The sequence below is a fragment of the Ixodes scapularis genome, unplaced genomic scaffold (assembly GCF_016920785.2).
Source record: "Ixodes scapularis isolate PalLabHiFi unplaced genomic scaffold, ASM1692078v2 PGA_scaffold11__112_contigs__length_91849675, whole genome shotgun sequence".
Taxonomy (NCBI): Eukaryota; Metazoa; Arthropoda; class Arachnida; order Ixodida; family Ixodidae; genus Ixodes; species Ixodes scapularis.
In genome coordinates, this window is record NW_024609837.1 from 84,998,670 (window position 1) to 85,016,986 (window position 18,317).

The following is an 18,317-nucleotide window of genomic DNA, read 5'->3' on the forward strand; positions in this document are numbered from 1 at the left end:
TGTATCACCGACAGGCGTAGCAACCGTGCTGCATAGCAACTTCACGACGTCACCAGTTGATGACGTAGCGAAGTTGTAACGTCATCAACATGCCACAGAGTAGCCCGCTTTGTCAACAAGAGTGCTCTGTTAACCAAAAGGATGATTCTGTCTTCATCTACTATCAAAAATCGATGTTTGCCACTCAAGTGAAATTGTGCCCTTGGGCAATAACTTCAGGTAGGCGCGTTCAACTAGCTCGGACCCGTGTATGAAGGCGCACGCAACGTGCTCTTTTTTTCTACGCGTCTTTTCTCCAAGAGTCTTTCAATGTTCCCACGTCAAGTTCCTGACATCAGTTCACTCCGCACCGCAATACAAGAGGGTAGCGTCGGCCACACACGGCCACCGATTGCAGCTCCGGGGAAACGAAGTTCCCGGGGAACTTTAGGGACCAGTTAACAAAAACAAAAAAAACAAAAACGACCCGCCGAAGTCGGTCAGGATGCAACTCGAGAGTGTGTGTGTGTGTGTGTACTACTACGCAACGTGGCAACGATGCACGCTTATCACTGTTCGCACGTTACACTGTTACCAGGTGGATGTTTCAAAACAAAATGGGCTTCCTCGAAATAAAACGCCTTCTCAATCGTTCTAATACGTGCCTCTGATTCTGTGATTACCAATGTTTGTGGGTATACCTCCAGCACATCTTTGATGACAAGACCACTGTCCTGTGTCCGGGCTGTGTTCCATATTGGACTCCGGGTGGAGATGTAACAAATCCAGCTCTCTGGCCTTGTTGTCGGGAGATGTTCGTACCTGCCGTTTATTTTTTTACAGCGGAGCTGTTAAGGGCTAGGTTCCCCGGGATCGTGTCCGGTACCAAAGAAGTGTCGACACAGGCCTACACACACCTTTGGACAGCTACCGCCATCTATAAAGCACGGCGGCAACCAGACAATAAGTCTGGTTGCCGCCGTCACTCATAGATGGCGGCGGTCTGTATTGCGCGCTGTTTCCTACGCTCTTATCACTTTCGGTTTGGACTTACGCTGGGTCGGCCGCGTGCCCTTTCTTCGGGGGAAGAAGACGGGGTGCGGAAGGAGCGGCGACGTACGCAGCAGCGCAATCGGTTTCGCAACCTCCACGAAGCCGCTGTCGCCTCCAGTTTCACTGCGTCAAACGCTTCAGGTTCCCTTGCCAAAGAAGAGCAGATCGCTCGCCTGGAAAGCCGCCGCCCAGAACAGAAGCTAAAGCTCCGCTGCTTTTCCTTCTTCACCAGAGTGGAAAGGCTGAAAGTTTTTTCTTTCATTTCCCTATCCCCGTTTAGAAAAGGGAATGTCTAGGGAAAGAAAAGCACGTAGAGTTATTCCCAAGAACCATTGCGGTATTTTCTGTTCGACTGGTGAGGAATGGCATGCAAACTTTATACGCAACTTCTACTGAAAGTGTCTTTTACTCTTTTTTTTATCTTGTTCTGCTTTATATCTTCTTGTCTTCTTTTTTTGTAATATGGCGTGCCTTAGAGCGGTTCAGCATTGTCACTCCAGCTAATATCGTGCATGTTACTCGGAAAAAATATTCGATTACAATTATAGTACTCTTGCTTAAAACATTCAGTTAGATTATTTGATTACTCGAGATGAAAAGTAGTGCGGAGAGCAAGTCGTCTGCTTCTAGCGCAGGAGTTCCGGTCACGTCAGAACGACGCCGAGCTCTGATTGGCTTTGATTAAGAGGATAGTGGGTAGACCTCAATGCTAGATGCCTTGAGGTTTACCAACTATTTTTTTTTTCAATCAACCAATAAGAGCTCAGTGTTCTGACATCATCACATCCTCTGTGCAAGCAGCAGACGAACTTACGGTCCGCATTGGTCGGTACCTGAAAAAGTAATCGTTACTTTGCCGATTATTCCAGATTTTCGAAACGACATATTTTTCTGCCGGTTTGAAAACGGGTTTTTCGGACTGTCCATTATTAGATTAGGATCACCGAATCATAAACTACTTATCTTAATACACCGACTTTCGTAAACCATGTCCTCCCGTCGGAGATTTGGTTCCCAGATTATATGATAGGAAACTTGTACAAAGAAATGGCGCCATTAAAAAGGGGAGAGGAAAGCAGTAGCGGTTACAAGTCCTTCTAGCACTTCCAAAAGTAATCAGAATGTTACTCTCGCTATTGCTTCCTAATAAATGCATTCATATTATTACAAAATTACTAAAAACGTCATTTATTGACAGCCCCCCCCCCCCCCCCCCCCGGCCCGGCCAAAAAAAAAAAGGTTACGGTTTGTACCAGATGCCCAAGTTTCGGCACTAACCGTGACCTTATTAAAACGTTTTTTCCGACATTTTGATGGAAAAATGGCAGCCGGCGGAGCTCTCGAACACCTGGAGCTGAATAATGCTCGCTACCAAAAAACGGGCGAAAAAAAGAGGTCAATTCTTCCATTTAAATTTAAAAAAAAAGAATTGCGTAACTTTTGAATGAGTAAACGTTTAGCTCTGAAACTTCGGCATCTGGTTGGGACCGGTAGTCCTACATTTGCGCGGACAAACGAGCGTTCAGCCATGCGTTGTTTATTTTGGGGGTGAAACAAACCCTAATATATTTTGGGAAAGGACAGCCTGTGCACTAATTTCGTTTCGTGGATCTTTTTTTTTTCTTTTTTTTTTAATCATGAAATTTGTTTTAACTCTACCCCCGTAGAGTTAAAACAAATTTCATGATTAAAAAAAAAAGAAGAAAAAAAGATCCACGAGACGAAATTAGTGTACAGGGTGTCCTTCCCCAAAATATATTAGGGTTTGTTTCACCCCCAAAATAAACAACGCACGGCTGAACGCTCGTTTGTCCGTTCGTCCGTCCGTGCATTTCGCGCTCAATTTAGCGAAGAAATTGATGTCACGTGACCTGACGTCACGGGACCTACAGACTAATAGGTGAACGGCATTTGAGCCGGAAGTTTCGTCATCTGAAACGGAGCGTCACGAAACTTCACGCTTCCGGTTTGTACTGTGTCGGTCGTAGTTCGTTCATCGAGAGCCCTTTTAGGCGTGGTAGCCGTGTTGTATACTCGCGGTAAAACTGGTTCACTGCTCCGCGGTACGTTCTAGCGCGAGCCGTAAAGTGCATGCGATGTTCCGGTTTCCGTGGAACGAAGAACGGAATACTGACGGGCTGTCCCTAGTAAGCGAGTGACGCGGCACAGTAACCTGCGACAGCCGAGCGTCGGTGCCCGTTTATACGTGACCCGTTTTGTTACAGGTCAGCGCCAACGTATTCTCACTTCCGTCAGGTTTTGACCGCGCAAAATAATGATTTATAACAGAGACTCTTGACACCCAGAAAAAGGTCTCGATGAATCTGCGAAAGTGTGAGCGCGGCTTGTCGTACAAGGCATCCGCGGCAACGCAGGACACGATCCGGCAGAGGTCAGGTTGCCCACGTGATGGCAGACAATCAGTTCATCGGACTCCGTTTCGTCTACGGAATGTTTCAGTGACAGCAATATGCTCTGGGATGTATTCCTGTATATGGGCTCAAGATTTATAGCTTCGTCGCTTCACACGGTGTGGAATAACTCAAGAGCACTCATTGAAACTCGGCCAACAGATATCAACCACAGAAATATCATTGAAACATATCAAAATCAGTGCACGTCTAGCCAAAAAAAAAAAAAACACGCGGGGGTTGGGACGTGGTACACAGAGGACAACTTAGTTGAAGTACAAAAAAAAGGCTTCTGGCGTTATCCGATGTCGTCGAAAGAAACTTTTCAAGAAAAATGTATTTTCGATTGCTCGAGAAAAGTACGCTAAAGTTCCGATCGAGCATTTCAGCTACTGCGCCCCACGGCGCACATTCGCAGCTATTTCAGTCGGTGATGTCATCTAACTTAACAATTAAAAATAAATAAAACAAAATAGCTAACTTAGCTTTAGTTTTCAAGCGAAGATCCGGAAAGGCCGGCGCCAGTGCAGCTTGTCGCCAGCCGCACTTGCTCCGCGCTTTCGTGGCCGTTCTGTATGCTTCTGCGTACCGATTCCTACTTAACATATCCGTAGAAGTAACTTCAATCGCTCAGAAATCTGCAAGTCACCCAGCAGCAGAGGGAGGGGGCTCGAATTGATCGGGTTTCAACACCCGCACACGCTTCCATAGCCGCCATGGCGCTGCGTCGGCTGCTATACACCTTTCCAAGAAACGCTCCTAGGCCGCCGCCATGTTGCTGATGCTGATGCGGCTGGTGCGACTCTCGCGCCCTTTATCAGCTAGAAATTTTCTGCCACTCTTTGGGACTGTGAAGACCCGCTCAGCGCGGTTCTCTACCTACGTTTTTGCGGTTTTGCATTCGACGTTTTCTCGCCCCTCTTGAAAGTTTCCACTTATTATTATTTTTTTTTTTATGCGTGCTGCGTACCTTTTTTGTGTTATCCTCCATTGTGAGAAATAAGGCTGGTAAGTGCCTGCCATTCAAGCTTTTCTGCTCGACATTCACGGGAAACGAAGGAGGTGAAAAACGTGGAACGACCCTCGACGCGATTTTGCGAACATTGTTCTCCCCCCACCCAGAGATAATCCGCGTAGAATCCTCAGTCATCTCCAAAAATAGTTGTCCGGGTTGGGGTGAGAAACGGGTCAGTCGCGTTTGTTTCTTTGCCTTGGTGCGGTTGTGAAAAAAGGCAGCTCTCCTCAAAACGTGCCCCAAAACGAAGTCATCTCGGATTCCGTCCGATCGTCAAGATGTGACTGTCGTCGACTGTGACTGTGTGATCTTTCTCAAGTAAATTCTTTTCGGATGACGCTGCATCGTGTGGTACGTACGATATGTTGTTCGAATGGTAACACTTCCTCAATTGGATGTCCGTGTCCTGTCCATCGGTAAACACGTTATTTGTGAGCGTAAAAAATGCATGACTTTCGTCCCTCTTCTGTTGCAATTTATTTTTGACAGCAAAGCGCTTTGTCGTTTCACATGCGGCGAATCCCGCGGCGCCGTCAAAGCTTATCGTAAGAAAAAAACAAATAACTAGAACTATACATTCCAGTCGCATTCGTTCTGTCGCGCGCGTACCCAACAAAAATAATTTACAGCTTTTTTTTTTTGCTTTTTTTTTTTTTTTTAGATCTGGCACAATGCTTTTTTAATGTCCTCGGGAACATACATGTACCATGAAACACAAAACATAGCGGAAACAGACGAGAATTTAGCTGCCAGCAGCGTTTGAAACTGCGCCTACGCAGTCTGCGCCTATTGAAATCACAGTCCACTCGGTTAGGGTTAGGAGGGACGCCGGTGAGAGTCTAGCCTCAAACTCAGTGACTGGGCTCACAAACGGTTTGTTGCCCCTGGGGTCGAGTGTTTTTTGGAAAGGTGTATAGGCTCCTTGCACATGACGTCATTTCCGATGCCCTCCAGAGAAAAGAGGAAGAAGGAGATCCCCTCTTATCAGGAGCCTCCTTTGTGCCCCCCGGATTTGCACAGGCGTCGCTATTCTCCTCCCAGAAAATTATAGAAGATTAGCCTGTCACTCAAAATTCTTACAAAAGCAGCTTCCCTCTCCTCCTTTTACTTGGTGTTCAAAAGTATGCGATGTGACGTCAAAGGAAGGAGCCTATAGCTACGAACCGGAAGTTAATATTACCCAGAGTGCTTTGCGGCTGCTGCCAAACGCCGGTCGCCTATTCGGTTTTCCCTCTGGAAAAGTCGACTTCACATGAAGTATAGACGAATTCGATTAACCCGCTAAATTTTCAGGGGACATTTGATGTCGGGGTGTCGTATGCATACAATTCAGTTTCCGCGCTAAGTTTCGCGTGAAAATTGATATCACGTGAGCTATACACCAATGGAGTTTCCCCGCTAAATTTAGAGGGTAAACTGACTTCACGCGACCCGACCTCACCTGACCTTTACTTTTTATATGCAGTGATGCCACGCGACCTATGCCACACAATACTGTGTATATAGTCTTCTAAACAAATTAAAATTATTACTTCTTAAATACTGCGTTTCGTGCATTCTAGATGCTTTTCAGCAGCTGCATGTGCGTGGCCACCACCATAACCGACCTTCAGTTTTTACTTCCTCTTATTTTGGTCACTTCGCTTCACATTACCACAGCCGCGCAGATTATTGGCATTTTAGATTCGGCTGTGTCCTCTCGGCATTCGGCCTTCTGGAGTCTAGTCAAACTCCGCTTCAGTGACTTGGCATCTCGGGAAGACAAGAGAAGGTCAGCAATGGCGGCTGCAATCTGGTGCGTGTGCAAAGCGTCTATAGGACTTTCAAGGTAACGGCCGCTGCCAATTTCTTTCTTCTATTTTTTTTATTGAAGAATGTCGCAATTTTTTTCATTTCTTTTTTTTTTTTTTTTTTTTTTTTGAGAGAGAGAGAGACAGTAAAATTCTGGAAAGTCGTCACGCCCGCCGTTTCCTAAACTCTCAGCACAGCGGCTGCCCCAACCTAGGATTGCCGGCATTACCGTTGGCAGGCCGGCTGCAGTGCGAACTATGGGAGGAAAGGCGCCGGCCGTATCCGCCTTTGCCGCGGTACTACCGCCAGGATAGCGACGTCCTTTCCCAGAGTTTTTTCTAGAGAGCCTAGATTGAAGAGAAGGTCCGTCTAAAAAAAAATTGGAGCGTTTGCGGTTAAATGGCGGACGCGTCCTGCGGAGATTGCCCGATGATGATGATAACGTTGGAAAAAGCTGAAAACGTCGGCCGCAAGCGCGCATGCGCTGCGCTGTCCTGGGTGGCGAGGAGGAAAGCGCGCGCGGAAAGTCGGAGACATTTGCAAACGACCAACGCTCTCGTCACCTCCTCGCAGTTCGTAGCGCAAACGCGGCTCGAACACCACATCACTCCAATCGAAGAGTTAGGAAACACTCTGAAAACTAGGCACACGAATAGTTCTCGGCTGCGTAACGTACGGGGCCAAAACCGTTGGGGACGAAATGCAGATTCGCTGAACGCACACCATTCTAAGCAAACACCACACAGAAGGCAAGTTCTGCGCGTTGCGTCTTCCAACTTCATCGCTAGTAGTATGTATGTATGTATGTATGTATGTATTTATGCGGCGCTTGCTCTTTGCAACGAGCGTCTGCAAAACAGACACGCCCCCCCCCCCCCCCCCCCCCCAGAAAAAAAAGAAGAAGAAATTGGAGTATTGTTGCTGCTGGAGTCACCGCACTGGCGCTCCTCGGAGTTAATGGGCCGAAACAGCTCGTCAGATCTCCCGAGACTCGTGCCGTTGAGAACTTCCTGAAGTCTCTCCTGAAGCTTGTATGCCCGTCTTCTTTCCGTCTGGAACTGCCTCTTCAACTCCTTCACCCTAGACAATCCTCTCTTGTCCTGCATCTTGCACTCCTCGATGTTGTCCTGTGCTCTTTGCTTCAGCTTCCTTGCTTTCTCTCGAAGTCGCACTTCTGGTTGTCTGACATCTCCAGATGAATGGTGAGACCCTTTACGGCATCGTCCAGCTGCGCCTTGAGCTTTGTGCAGCCGTCCGAACGTTGCCTTGCTTTGCACTGCTCCAGGTCATCTTTGGACTCCTCAATGGCTTTCTTGTAGCATGTCCACGCGTTCCTGCGCCTCAGCCTTGCGCTAAAGCACCTCCTCCTTCATAGAGGGCAGCAGACGCTTGTATAGTGTCAGCGCCGCTTCGTTCTCTGTCACCTTCGTCGCACGCTCCAGCTCAACAAGAGGTGCTTCGTTTGACAAGTGTAGCTTCTCCTCAAACTCCTGCCACATTTTCTCTGGGGCCTGCCTGTGTTTCTCCTCTTCCTCCAGCAGGTATGCCCCCATCTCCCCCGCCAACGCCTTCCCCTTCTCCGCCACCTTGTTTGCCTCGGAAGCAGCAATGGCGCTACGTCGGGAAGCCTCTTCTAAACCATGAATGGTGATGTGCATTGTAGTTATCTTGCCTGCCATTCGCTCGGTCACCCTAAGCAGAGCCTCGCGCTCCTTGTCGGAGTAGTCGATCTGTTGGCACGAGTCTCGCAGCAGCGTCTCCAGCAATGCCTTCTCGGCGAGCGTTACAGGTGAATCGCCCACCAAGCCTCGAGCCTCCGCTTCGCGCGGGCCACAAAATTGGTTTCTTCTGTAAATCCAAGAGCTTGCTCAATGCGAGTACCGACGCCTGCTACAGGTTCCAGTGCTGGACACTCGAGAAGCAAATGTTGTAAAGTTTCGTCCGCATCACCACATGCACTGCACAGCACGTCCGTTACGTTGGTGTCATATCTTCTTCTGTACAGACGGGTACGCAAGGCACCACCGCGGGCCTCGGCGAGGAGCCGACTTCCCAACGTATTTCCACACCAGTGGATAGGAGCGATGTCGGTCTTGTAAGACGCGTAGAGGTGCATACTTGAATGTTCTTGCATGTCTGCCCTCCAGCGGTCTGCCTCGACAGTCTTTATCTGCCCTCTAACCTTGGCTCCCCAGTCTTTCTTTGTAGATGGCTCGTCGGTCATTGAGAAGGCATCATACTTTGTTCCAAGTCGAATGACTCGACGCCTCCACGTTGTGTGTACGTTTTTTAGATGCAGGTATACGAAAATTCTCCTCGCCCAGCAGTCTCCATCCATATGTCGAAGTCGGGCATAATATTCGAGTTTGCTGCTGGCTTCACGTGCCTCGAAAGAGGACCATCCGAGACCTCCTTGAACAAGTTGATTGGCCACCCTGCTGTGGCATCCTAGTGCCTGGCGTCCAATCTCTCGTTGCCGTCTTTCAATGTATTCCCGGATCTCGCTGGGTGTACACGTAACACTATTGGCGGAAGTCAATCCTGGTACCGCGACCGCTTTCCAAAGTTCTCGGGTTACTAGATACCGGTCACAGCTCCAAAGACTTTCTCGACGCAGCATGTTTCGCTTTCTTAGTGCCGATGCCTTGAGATTTTCATTGTGTTCTTTTAGATAATCTTCGGAACAGGTCAGTGTAACACCAAGGTATCTCTATCGGGTACTAAGAGGAAGTGCTTTATCCTGGATGGTAAGGGGTTCAAGGACCTCGCCCTGACCGGAAAACAGCACCACGGCTGACTTACTGGCATTGAAATGCAGTCGAAGCTGAGCCGCTTGTGCTTCGCAGGTGGTCAACAGTACCTTCATGTCTGCCACATTGTCGGCCATCAGCACAAGATCGTCGGCAAAAGCAAGACCAGGGAGCCGCCATTTGACCATGTCCCCGTGCTGCCTGTGTTGTAGAGTGAAACCGACACCGGTTTTTTCCAATGCCTTCTCTATGCCGGACGTATATAGCATATACAGAACGGGGGATAACGGGCAGCCCTGACGTAGTCCCCTGTTCACCGGAACATCCCCAGATGTGGTCCCGTTGAATGTTGCCATTACGTGGTTTCCATCATAGATACGCTGAATAAGTCTCACCCAGGGTTCCGGCATATCCAGTTGTTGTAGCCTCCTGATTAGCAACGTATGTGGTACGGAGTCGTAGGCTTTGGCTATGTCCAAAAAGCAACATATAAGATTTCGCTTTTCCGCCCGAGCGATCTCTGTGCATTGAGTTAGAGTGAACACGTTGTCCTCTAGTCGACGATCCCTACGAAAACCGTTTTGTAGTTCCGTAAGAACCCCAGCATCTTCGGCCCAAGATGAGATTCGCCAATTGATAATTGTCGCAAACACCCTGTATGCCACAACCGTGACAGTAAGTGGGCGGTAGTCACACAGATGTTGTTTGTTGCCACCTTTCTTGAAAATGAACGTGACTCGACCGCGCCTCCAGTCACTTGGTATTGGCTCTTCGCCGCGAATTATTCGAGTAAACAGGTGTGCTAAATGTTCTCGTGAGTCTAGTCTCAAGTTCTTCAACACCTTTGCTGATATCCCGTCTAATCCCTGGGAAGTATTCCCGCTCAACCGCGTGAGTGCGCGATCGACTTGCACCCGTCCCACTAGGGTTGTACCATCATCAGTAGAAGTCGATAGCGTGAGGCTTTCGGCGAGCAGACTCGTATTGCTCCTTTCTTCTGGCGAGCTTACGACCTCCGTAGCACCAAAAAGGATTACAAGTTGTTTCTCAAGCAGTTCCCCGATATGCTGAACTGGACATCCACTGTCGTAATCCAGCAGCTCTGGAGCTTTGTCCTTGCCGTCTAGCGAAGCTATATATCTCCAGAACTTTTCTACTGCTTTCTTTCCGCCGTTTCTTATGTCCGCCATCACCTTACAATCATGTGCTTGTTTTTTCGCTTCTACCATACCTTGCGTCTCTGCTTTGCACTTGCGATACTCTTCCCATAGCTGTAGAGTCACAGGATCCTTTCCAAGAGTCTTTAACGCATGTCTGTGCCGCCGGTTAGCGTCTTGTCGTATACAAATCCATTTCTTGATTTCTAAATCCCACCACGACACGAGTTTTCGTTTTCCTTTGGCACTCTTCACTGTGGAGTATTCAGCAATGATTATTCTAAGCTCTTTTGCATAATCATCATAGCTGAGTGCTTGCCCACGCCGAGTACTTTCGTCAAAGTTCTGAACGACAGCATCTATGTCTTCCTCGTGTAGCCGGGTTATAGTTTTGCGCTGGTTGCTATCTCGAGTTCTTTGAACAGTGCCAAAGTGTAGAAAAATGCTGTTGTGGTCACTGCTGATGCTCCACGTGCCCTCTTCATCAACAACTATCTTTTGAAGATGAATCCCAAGTCTATTCGACGCGAGCGCATAGCCTATGCAAGTCCGTCGGTCTCGCACAGACCACGTATGTTGTCCCTTACAGTCATCTCTTAAATTCAAGATCTCCAAGTCAAGGTCCTCCGCCAGCTGTCTCATCATTCTGCCGTTGTTATCTTCTCGTCCGTCCAATTCAACCAGGTGGCCGTTAAAATCTCCCATTATAAGCACAGAGAGACTGTGGTCCATGTTGTGGATATCTCGGCGAACACATTCGAAGATGGCAATGTTCTCTTCTTTGCGGGCGTTTCCCACCGAAACATATATAATGCAGACCGCTGTCGGAACATTACCTATTTTCCCGTGAACCCATATGTGTTCCCTGCAGTCCTTAGATCTCCGAAGCCATGTTGGCCCATTACTTGCCCAAAGAAGTAGTAGCTGATTCACGCAGCGCCACCTGGCGACGCCAGACGCACGCGTGTGCCCGCTTTGCGACGTACTCTAGTCAAGCTTCGGCGTGTTTGCCTCTTTGAGGCAGGTCAGGTCCACTAACAATGACATCATGCGCAGGCCTTGTCATCTACAGCTGGTATTGGCTGGAGACAGGGCACCTGAAAAAGACTCCATGCCCTTCCCAACCTATCAGGGATTTTAAAGGGGCGATGCAACCGTTTTTGTACTTTGCGCAAATACCGCTTAGAACAGATCCCTGACGTTAAAGGAGCGATGCAACAATCTTTATACTGTGCACAAATACCGCTTAAAACGGATCCCCAACGTTAATGACCTATGAAACACGCGTTCGTTTTTCACCCCACGCAATAGAAGTCCCAGAAAAAAAATTAAGAAAAACGAGCAGCGTTCACCCCCTCAACTCGCAGCCAGACCAAGCGGCCATGTGATCTGGAGCCGATTATATGCCGCCAGCGTTGATCATAGCCACGCGCTGGGGTTGGCAAAGCGCAGGACACGCGCTGAGTTCCAGACGTTGTTATGGCTCGGCTGTTGTCGTCGTTTCAGCGATTGGACACGGGTCACAACCCGAATGATTCTCGAGCTAGCAATTGTCACGAGCCCAAGTCGAGTGCCCACGCAATGCTCGGGTCCAATCCATGAACCGCATTCAAATATCGTCACTTGGGTGTACTGCGATCCCCGAGTTACGTCATCAAATTTTGCAAAGGAGAGATTGAATGAAAATTATCGCTTTTGTCCTTGAAATTACACCGCGACAATGGAGTTTCTTGGCCAATGGCGTTGCGTGTGAGTATCCTTGAGTTTCAGGTGTGCCAGTAAGCTCGTGTAGAGAGAAAAACATTCCAACTGAATATCGTTGCACAGCTCCTTTAATGACCTATGAAACTCGCGTTTGTTTTTCACTTCACGCAATAGAATTCCCAGAAAAAAAAATTAAAGAAAAGCGAGCAGCGTTCACCCCCTCAACTCGCAGTCAGAACAAGCGGCCACGCGATCTGGAGCCGATTATATGCCGCCAATGTTCATCATAGCCACGCGCTGGGGTTGGCAAAGCGCAGGACACGCGCTGAGTTCCAGACATTGTTATGGCTCGGCTATTGTCGTCGTTGCAGCGATTGGACGCGGGCGACTACCCGAATGCTTCTCGAGCTAGTAATTATCGCGAGCCCAAATCGAGTGCCCACGCAGGGCTCGGGTCTAATCTATGAACCGCATTCAAATATCGTCACTTGGGCGTTCTGCGATCCCCACGTTTCGTCATCAAATTTTGCAAAGGGGAGATTGAACGCAAATAATTGCTTTTGTCCTTGAAATTTCACCGCAACAAAGGAGTTTCTTGGCCAGTGGCGTTGCGTGCGAGTATCCTTGAGTCCCACTACTGCCAGTAAGCTCGTGTATAGTGAAAAACATTCCAACTGAATATCGTTGCACAGCTCCTTTAAGTGCTATCGGTCGAAGACGCATTCGAGCCAGTGTATATGAAAATGGGTGTCACGTGGGCCACCGTTAGAGCTGGTTCAGATATATGTGACTCAACTGCACACCGCGCTACGTCACATTGCGCTGCGTTTCACCACGACACAATGCGCGGCCCTCGGTTGCCATGGTAACGCTCGTTGCAAGCAGCAGTAAGCGGTTGTACCTCGGTCGGTCAAACTCAAAACGCAGATGTTGGAGCCAACCCTAAAGCCCGTGTGGTCACACCGCTTGTACATCACACAAAATATAGCCTGCATACAGATTCGAACGCGAGTCACGGCGAGATCCGTGCTTCGAATGCCGCATGGCAATGAGATCGAAGAGGACACCTGGGCACGCGGCATTGGAACCACGGATATGGCGGTGACTCGCGTGTGCAGGCTGTCTTTTGTATAATGTATGAGCAGTGTGACCCCGGCTTAAAGCTGCAGTCACACTTTGCACACATAAAAAAGACACGGGCTGCAGACACGTATGACCTGTCATGCAGGGGACACGCGTCAAGCATGTTCGTAGCATGTTTGATTCGTGCATGTGCATGTTTACAACATGCCTATAGATAATTTTGTGTGCGGCCAAAGTAGCAGGACCATAATACAAAGAAGAAACACGGCTCAGATAGCGTCTGCAGATGGTCTTCGGTTTGATGTACGTGTATTAGACGTGTGACTGCGACTTAAGACTTCCACAGCTCTACCTGAAACTGTCCGGAAGCACCGGCTTGATGTTCACCTTAGTACTACACTACACAAACTCGACACGATCCAACGACTCTTTAGTTCGCTACAAGCGACTCCATTCGCAATCTCTATCTTCCAACGAGTGAGGCTAGTCGTCCTTGGCGTGTGCAGTTGTCTTCGGAGTTCTAGCGAGAAAGCCTACTTCTTAAGGTGACCTGGGACAGCGAAGATCTGTAGTCAATCGCATATAACACTGTCCATAATGGTACTATAGGAGCGCGACCGGCGTTTCCGGCGTTCTTGAACCTAGGATGAAGTCGCCAACCAAACAAACAATGCTCCAGGGAGACACGTTTGAATGATCCATATACCCCGAAGAAGGAAGCACTGGTCAGCATTGTCTGAGTACGCATCTAACCTCAAGAACGTCTGCTTCGGTCCGCCGTGCCTACTGGCGTATATCACGGCATCCAGCTGAGATTAAATGGGTGTCCTCTATGGTCCGTTGACTTCTTCACTGCACCGCGGCGTCCATCGGTGGGGTCCAGCCACAGAAAGAAGACTAGAGGCTGCCCACTCTCGAAGACGTCGAGGCTACTTTCCGCTCGGTCGCAGCTCTGTGCCCTGTTTCGTTGCTTCCGGTGTCGTCTTGCTATAGGTGCGGTGTCCCCCGCCTTGTTCTCACTCGGATCTTTTCCTGGTCCGATGACCTGTTCCCAGACCTCCCGGCTCAAGCCCAGACCTGGAGTGATATGAAAGATATGAGAAATGAATGCCAGCAACTATCATTCAATGCTACAGAATGAGAACGGCAGGGAGGAGTCTCATAATAGACCTATTTCTATATTACCCAAGCATGAAGGAAAATGCAGGGATTGGTGTTCCCCGCACAACGCGTGCTGGCCTCAGCAGTAGTAACTTTACTACCCTAAATGCCTAAAACAAATGGCATCTTGCACGAGCGTTCGTCAACGCTTTACTTTGGCTATTTACTTAGAATCTTTTATACGGGGAAGGCGTGTGGCGCGTGGCACGTGTGGCGCGTGGAACACCAATCCCTGCATTCGCCTTGATGATTGGGTAATATAGCAAATGGTCTATTTCCATACTCCAGTGCACACTGGCAGCCTCCGATAACGCTTCGGCGTTTCGCGAGCCTCGAGCCTGCACGGGCAGCCAAAGCACGACGGAAGGCGCCAACAGCCTGCTGGAGGTCGTTCTCACAATGTCAGCGACAGTAATAAAATTTCACTTCGTCAGATAGATAATAAATTAAAATTAATCTTATTCTCATCTCCCCTCACCGGGGTTGCGTTATCCTAAAAGACGTTTTCTAAGACCGCATGATATTTATGCGTTAATTTATTTATTTACGTACCCATTTAAACCGGGGGAATTACAGAGAGGATAGAGAATATACGAGACAAACAAAATTGTTTTTTTCTTTATTGGACACAACAATCCAGCACAGAATGCTACGTCATGAAAACCTCGCCTCACTTCTTGTGGGCGAAACTAAAGTTCTTTCGTGTTCTTTATCTCGTCAAACAAGTACGCCCAATGGTGCGGTTTCTGCAGTACGGCAGTATACAGACTGAACCTCGGTGACAACTTCGAGGAAGTACTTATGTACAAATTTAATCTTGGGGTAGGCATGCCGTAATTTCATCCTAGTTTTCCAAATACTGAACAGTCCAAGCACAATTAAAACATCATATGTGACATTGTCGCTCTTCTCAACTGGAAGGTACCGAATAGTGTGCTGGGTTAATAAAATGTTTTTTTGTTCAAAGTTATTTGCAGAATGTCCCAGAAGAACACAGCGTCCCAACAATGGATGAAGACGTGTTCGATGGTTTCGGGTGTTTTACACAGGAGCAATCCACAGACCAGGGGACAAAGAATCATTTTTCTTTTAGCCACGGTTTGACCGGCAGCGTGCCACTGTGCAACTTAAAGAAAAATGACTTAGCAGCTGGTGGAACACACATTCTTTTCACGCGAAAAAGTACATCTTGCCCGGGACACTGGCTGTGTTGCGAGCGATACAAAGGTGCGGGAAAAAGGAGCTCAAGCAGGCCTCGGCTGAGCTTTTTCTTCGTGACAGTTCCAAGATACTCCATTGAAAAACGGGTTTGCAAAAGCAGTTCGGCCTCTTTCACCTCTTTCAAGTACCCCAAAAGACTTGGGGGCTCAGTATATTGATTAGTCACCAGCATTGTCGGTAGGGAGTTTGCCAGTCTCACCTGGATAATATTGCGTAAAAACGGGTGGTTCTGGTCGCGCAGGAAGAAGAATCGCGAAACGAGCTTTCTAACAAACAGATGCGAAAGGCCGAGGCCTCCGTCCTTCACTTTCCGGAAGAGGTTGTCCCTTCTCATCCGTTCCCAACCCGATTTCCAAATAAAAGTGCCGAACACCCTGTAGAACTTTTGAATGTTGACGCGCGGACATGACAAGACTTGCAAAAAATACCATATTTTTGCTGCCAGAAAAATATGGCACGCTGTAGCTCTCGCGAATATTGACAGGCCGCGATTCGCCCATGTGTCTGCCTTACTCTTTAAAACTTTCACTACTTCAGTCCAGTACGGCGTGCTGCTCTTATAATACTCCAGTGGCACCCCGAGATAAGTACAGGTTGTACTTTCCCAGGATACCCGCAAAAAACCTAGGCTTTAAATCCCACATGCCGTGCCACACTCCACAACATTTCCCCCAGTTGATCGCCGCGCCAGTGGCATTACAGAATTCTTTGGTGAGCACAACAGTTTTTATAACCTTTATTGCATCACTACAAAGAACGGCAACATCGTAAGCCTATGCCGACACTTTATTCTCGACGCTATTGAAAGAGAAACCGGGAATGTTGTTGCTGGCTGCTGCATTCACGCAAAAGGGTTCGAGGTTTAGCGAAAACAATAAAGGCGACAGGGGACAGCCCTGTCTCACTGACGTTAGAACAGCAGTGCTTTTAGAAACACGATTATTTAACACAAGACTGGTGGTACACCCTTTATACGTCATGTACACCCCTTTTAGAATAATGTCTCCTACATTAACGTGCTCTGATATAGTCATCATGACATCATGTTGGACTTTGTCGAAAGCTTTCTCGAAGTCTAGCTGTATCATTGCTAGTTGGCCCCTCCCCATTGTTTCTAGAATGCTTCTTAGGACATGAATGTGGGTTTTTACGGAGCGTCTTTTTATCCGACACATCTGGGCTGGTTTTCTCGAAGCGATAGTAAACCCATTTTGGTAAACCACGGTGCCTAGGAAGGAAAAAGTATTTGATTGGGCAGTAAGATGCGCCATCTATCGGTGAAACAAACCAATTATTTTCTTTATCCTCTTCTCCCGATGGTTGTTATCGATCTAGTATGGTATTTTAAGTCAAAATATAGTAATGTTGTACTTGAAGACCAATTTATTTGCTTCAGATGGCACGAAGAAATTTTAGCTACTATGCTAGGATTTGCCGACGAATATTCGAAAATATAAGAAACATTTCCTTCAATATGTTTCGCCATAAACAACGCATAACTTTCCCGTGTGCTTTCCAGTCTGGCAACGCCGGTGCTCTAGTCTCGTATTTGTTCCTTGCGACGCACGTTTCTTCGATTCCTGGTGATCTCAACTGTTTGCCCTCTTTTCCTTTTGCCCAACCGATCCACCGGTGACGAGAAGCTAAGCTTCTCGTCACCGTTGAATCGCTGGCCACCGGGGATATGTAGAAACCTCGATGCTGTCGGCATACTGTCGGCGCACTGCGAACACAAAAGCAGTACAATCTCCCAGTTGTTCACCCGGAACGAAGACTTTATCAAAGATAACCCCCTTTCTTCGCAAAGTAATCGCTGCTCACGAGTTGGCGTGCATAGTGTAACAAATTAAACGTGCTAGTATAAATATATACCAACACTCGTTCGCAAAACATTTTTTTACTCACCATAAAAACACTTGCAAGGCTTATGTACCGTCATATGTCTTGGAACCCGGACTGCTTAAGACTGATGCGTTCGCGGAATGCTGCCGTCGGTTAGTTTAGTAGTCTCTCTGAACTACCGCGTTGCTTGACGTGCTAATGGGTTGATGGGGCGTCATTAATATAACAGCCGGGTCGAAATGAATGTTCAGCAGAACTAAAAAGAACTATTAGCCCTCATTAAGCGACGTCGCGGCCATTTTGCTTGTAGGTACTGCTCCTCCCTCGGCGCCCCTGCTCTTCCAGTCACGTGACCTAGAATTCCCTCTTCTAGGGACAATATTTAACTTTAAACCACGGTGCGCGTTCGAGAAAACGGGCCCTGGTGGTTTCCGATTAAACTGCTGATTATGCTTTGAAGCCTACGCGTAAGGACCTTGGTAAACATTTTGTGATCAGTGTTACACAGTGTAATGAGTCTGTAACCCGTGACTTTAAGCCTTGTCTTTTCATCCTCTGACTTTGATATCAAGATGGTATGGGCTTCCGCAGAGGACAACGGTAGGCGTTGATTTTCGTATGCCTCACGAAAAACACGTAACAATGAAGGGCTAATTGTGTCTTTAAACGTTTGGTAAAATTCAGCACCGAGACCGTCAGGTCCAGGCGTCTTTTGTCTCGCTAGGGATCGTGGTCCACTTCGCCCTGAGTGATATCACCTTCAAGCCAAGTTTTGACGTCGTCATGAAGTTTCGGCATGTGTGTTAGAAAATCGTTTAACTTATCAAAGCCTATGGGGGTCCCTTTTTCACCAAAGAGGTCTTGATCATATTCAAAGAACACTCCTTCAATAACTGCCGCATCGCTACTGATTGTTCCTTTATATTCTATTTCTTGAATTTCTCTGGATAAAGCGTATTTCTTCTCGCCAGCGAGCGCTCGTTTGGTGGGTTGTTCTCCACACAGAAATTTCTCTGAGCGTGCACGCACGACAGCTTCCTTATACACTTCGAGATGTATTTTGTCTAGCTCTGATTTTATATACCGAATATCCTTGTTACCTGGTTGTTCGCACTCTACTAGGCAAAGAGCATTCAAATTTCGCTTCAAT

General features: G+C 47.9%; 1 protein-coding gene across 3 annotated transcripts in view; it reads right to left on the bottom strand.

The window, feature by feature from the left end:
* Positions 1-13,356: 13,356 nt before the first annotated feature.
* The window catches only part of LOC120850058 (guanine nucleotide-binding protein subunit beta-5), a 69,456-nt gene continuing 64,495 nt past the window's right edge, over positions 13,357-18,317 (bottom strand). For all 3 annotated transcript variants that reach the window (XM_042289065.1, XM_042289067.1, XM_042289068.1), the window contains one exon: positions 13,357-14,020. In XM_042289065.1, coding sequence (XP_042144999.1) covers positions 14,009-14,020 — 12 coding nt within the window. In that variant the 3' untranslated portion in view covers positions 13,357-14,008. The remainder of the gene's footprint in view (positions 14,021-18,317) is intronic.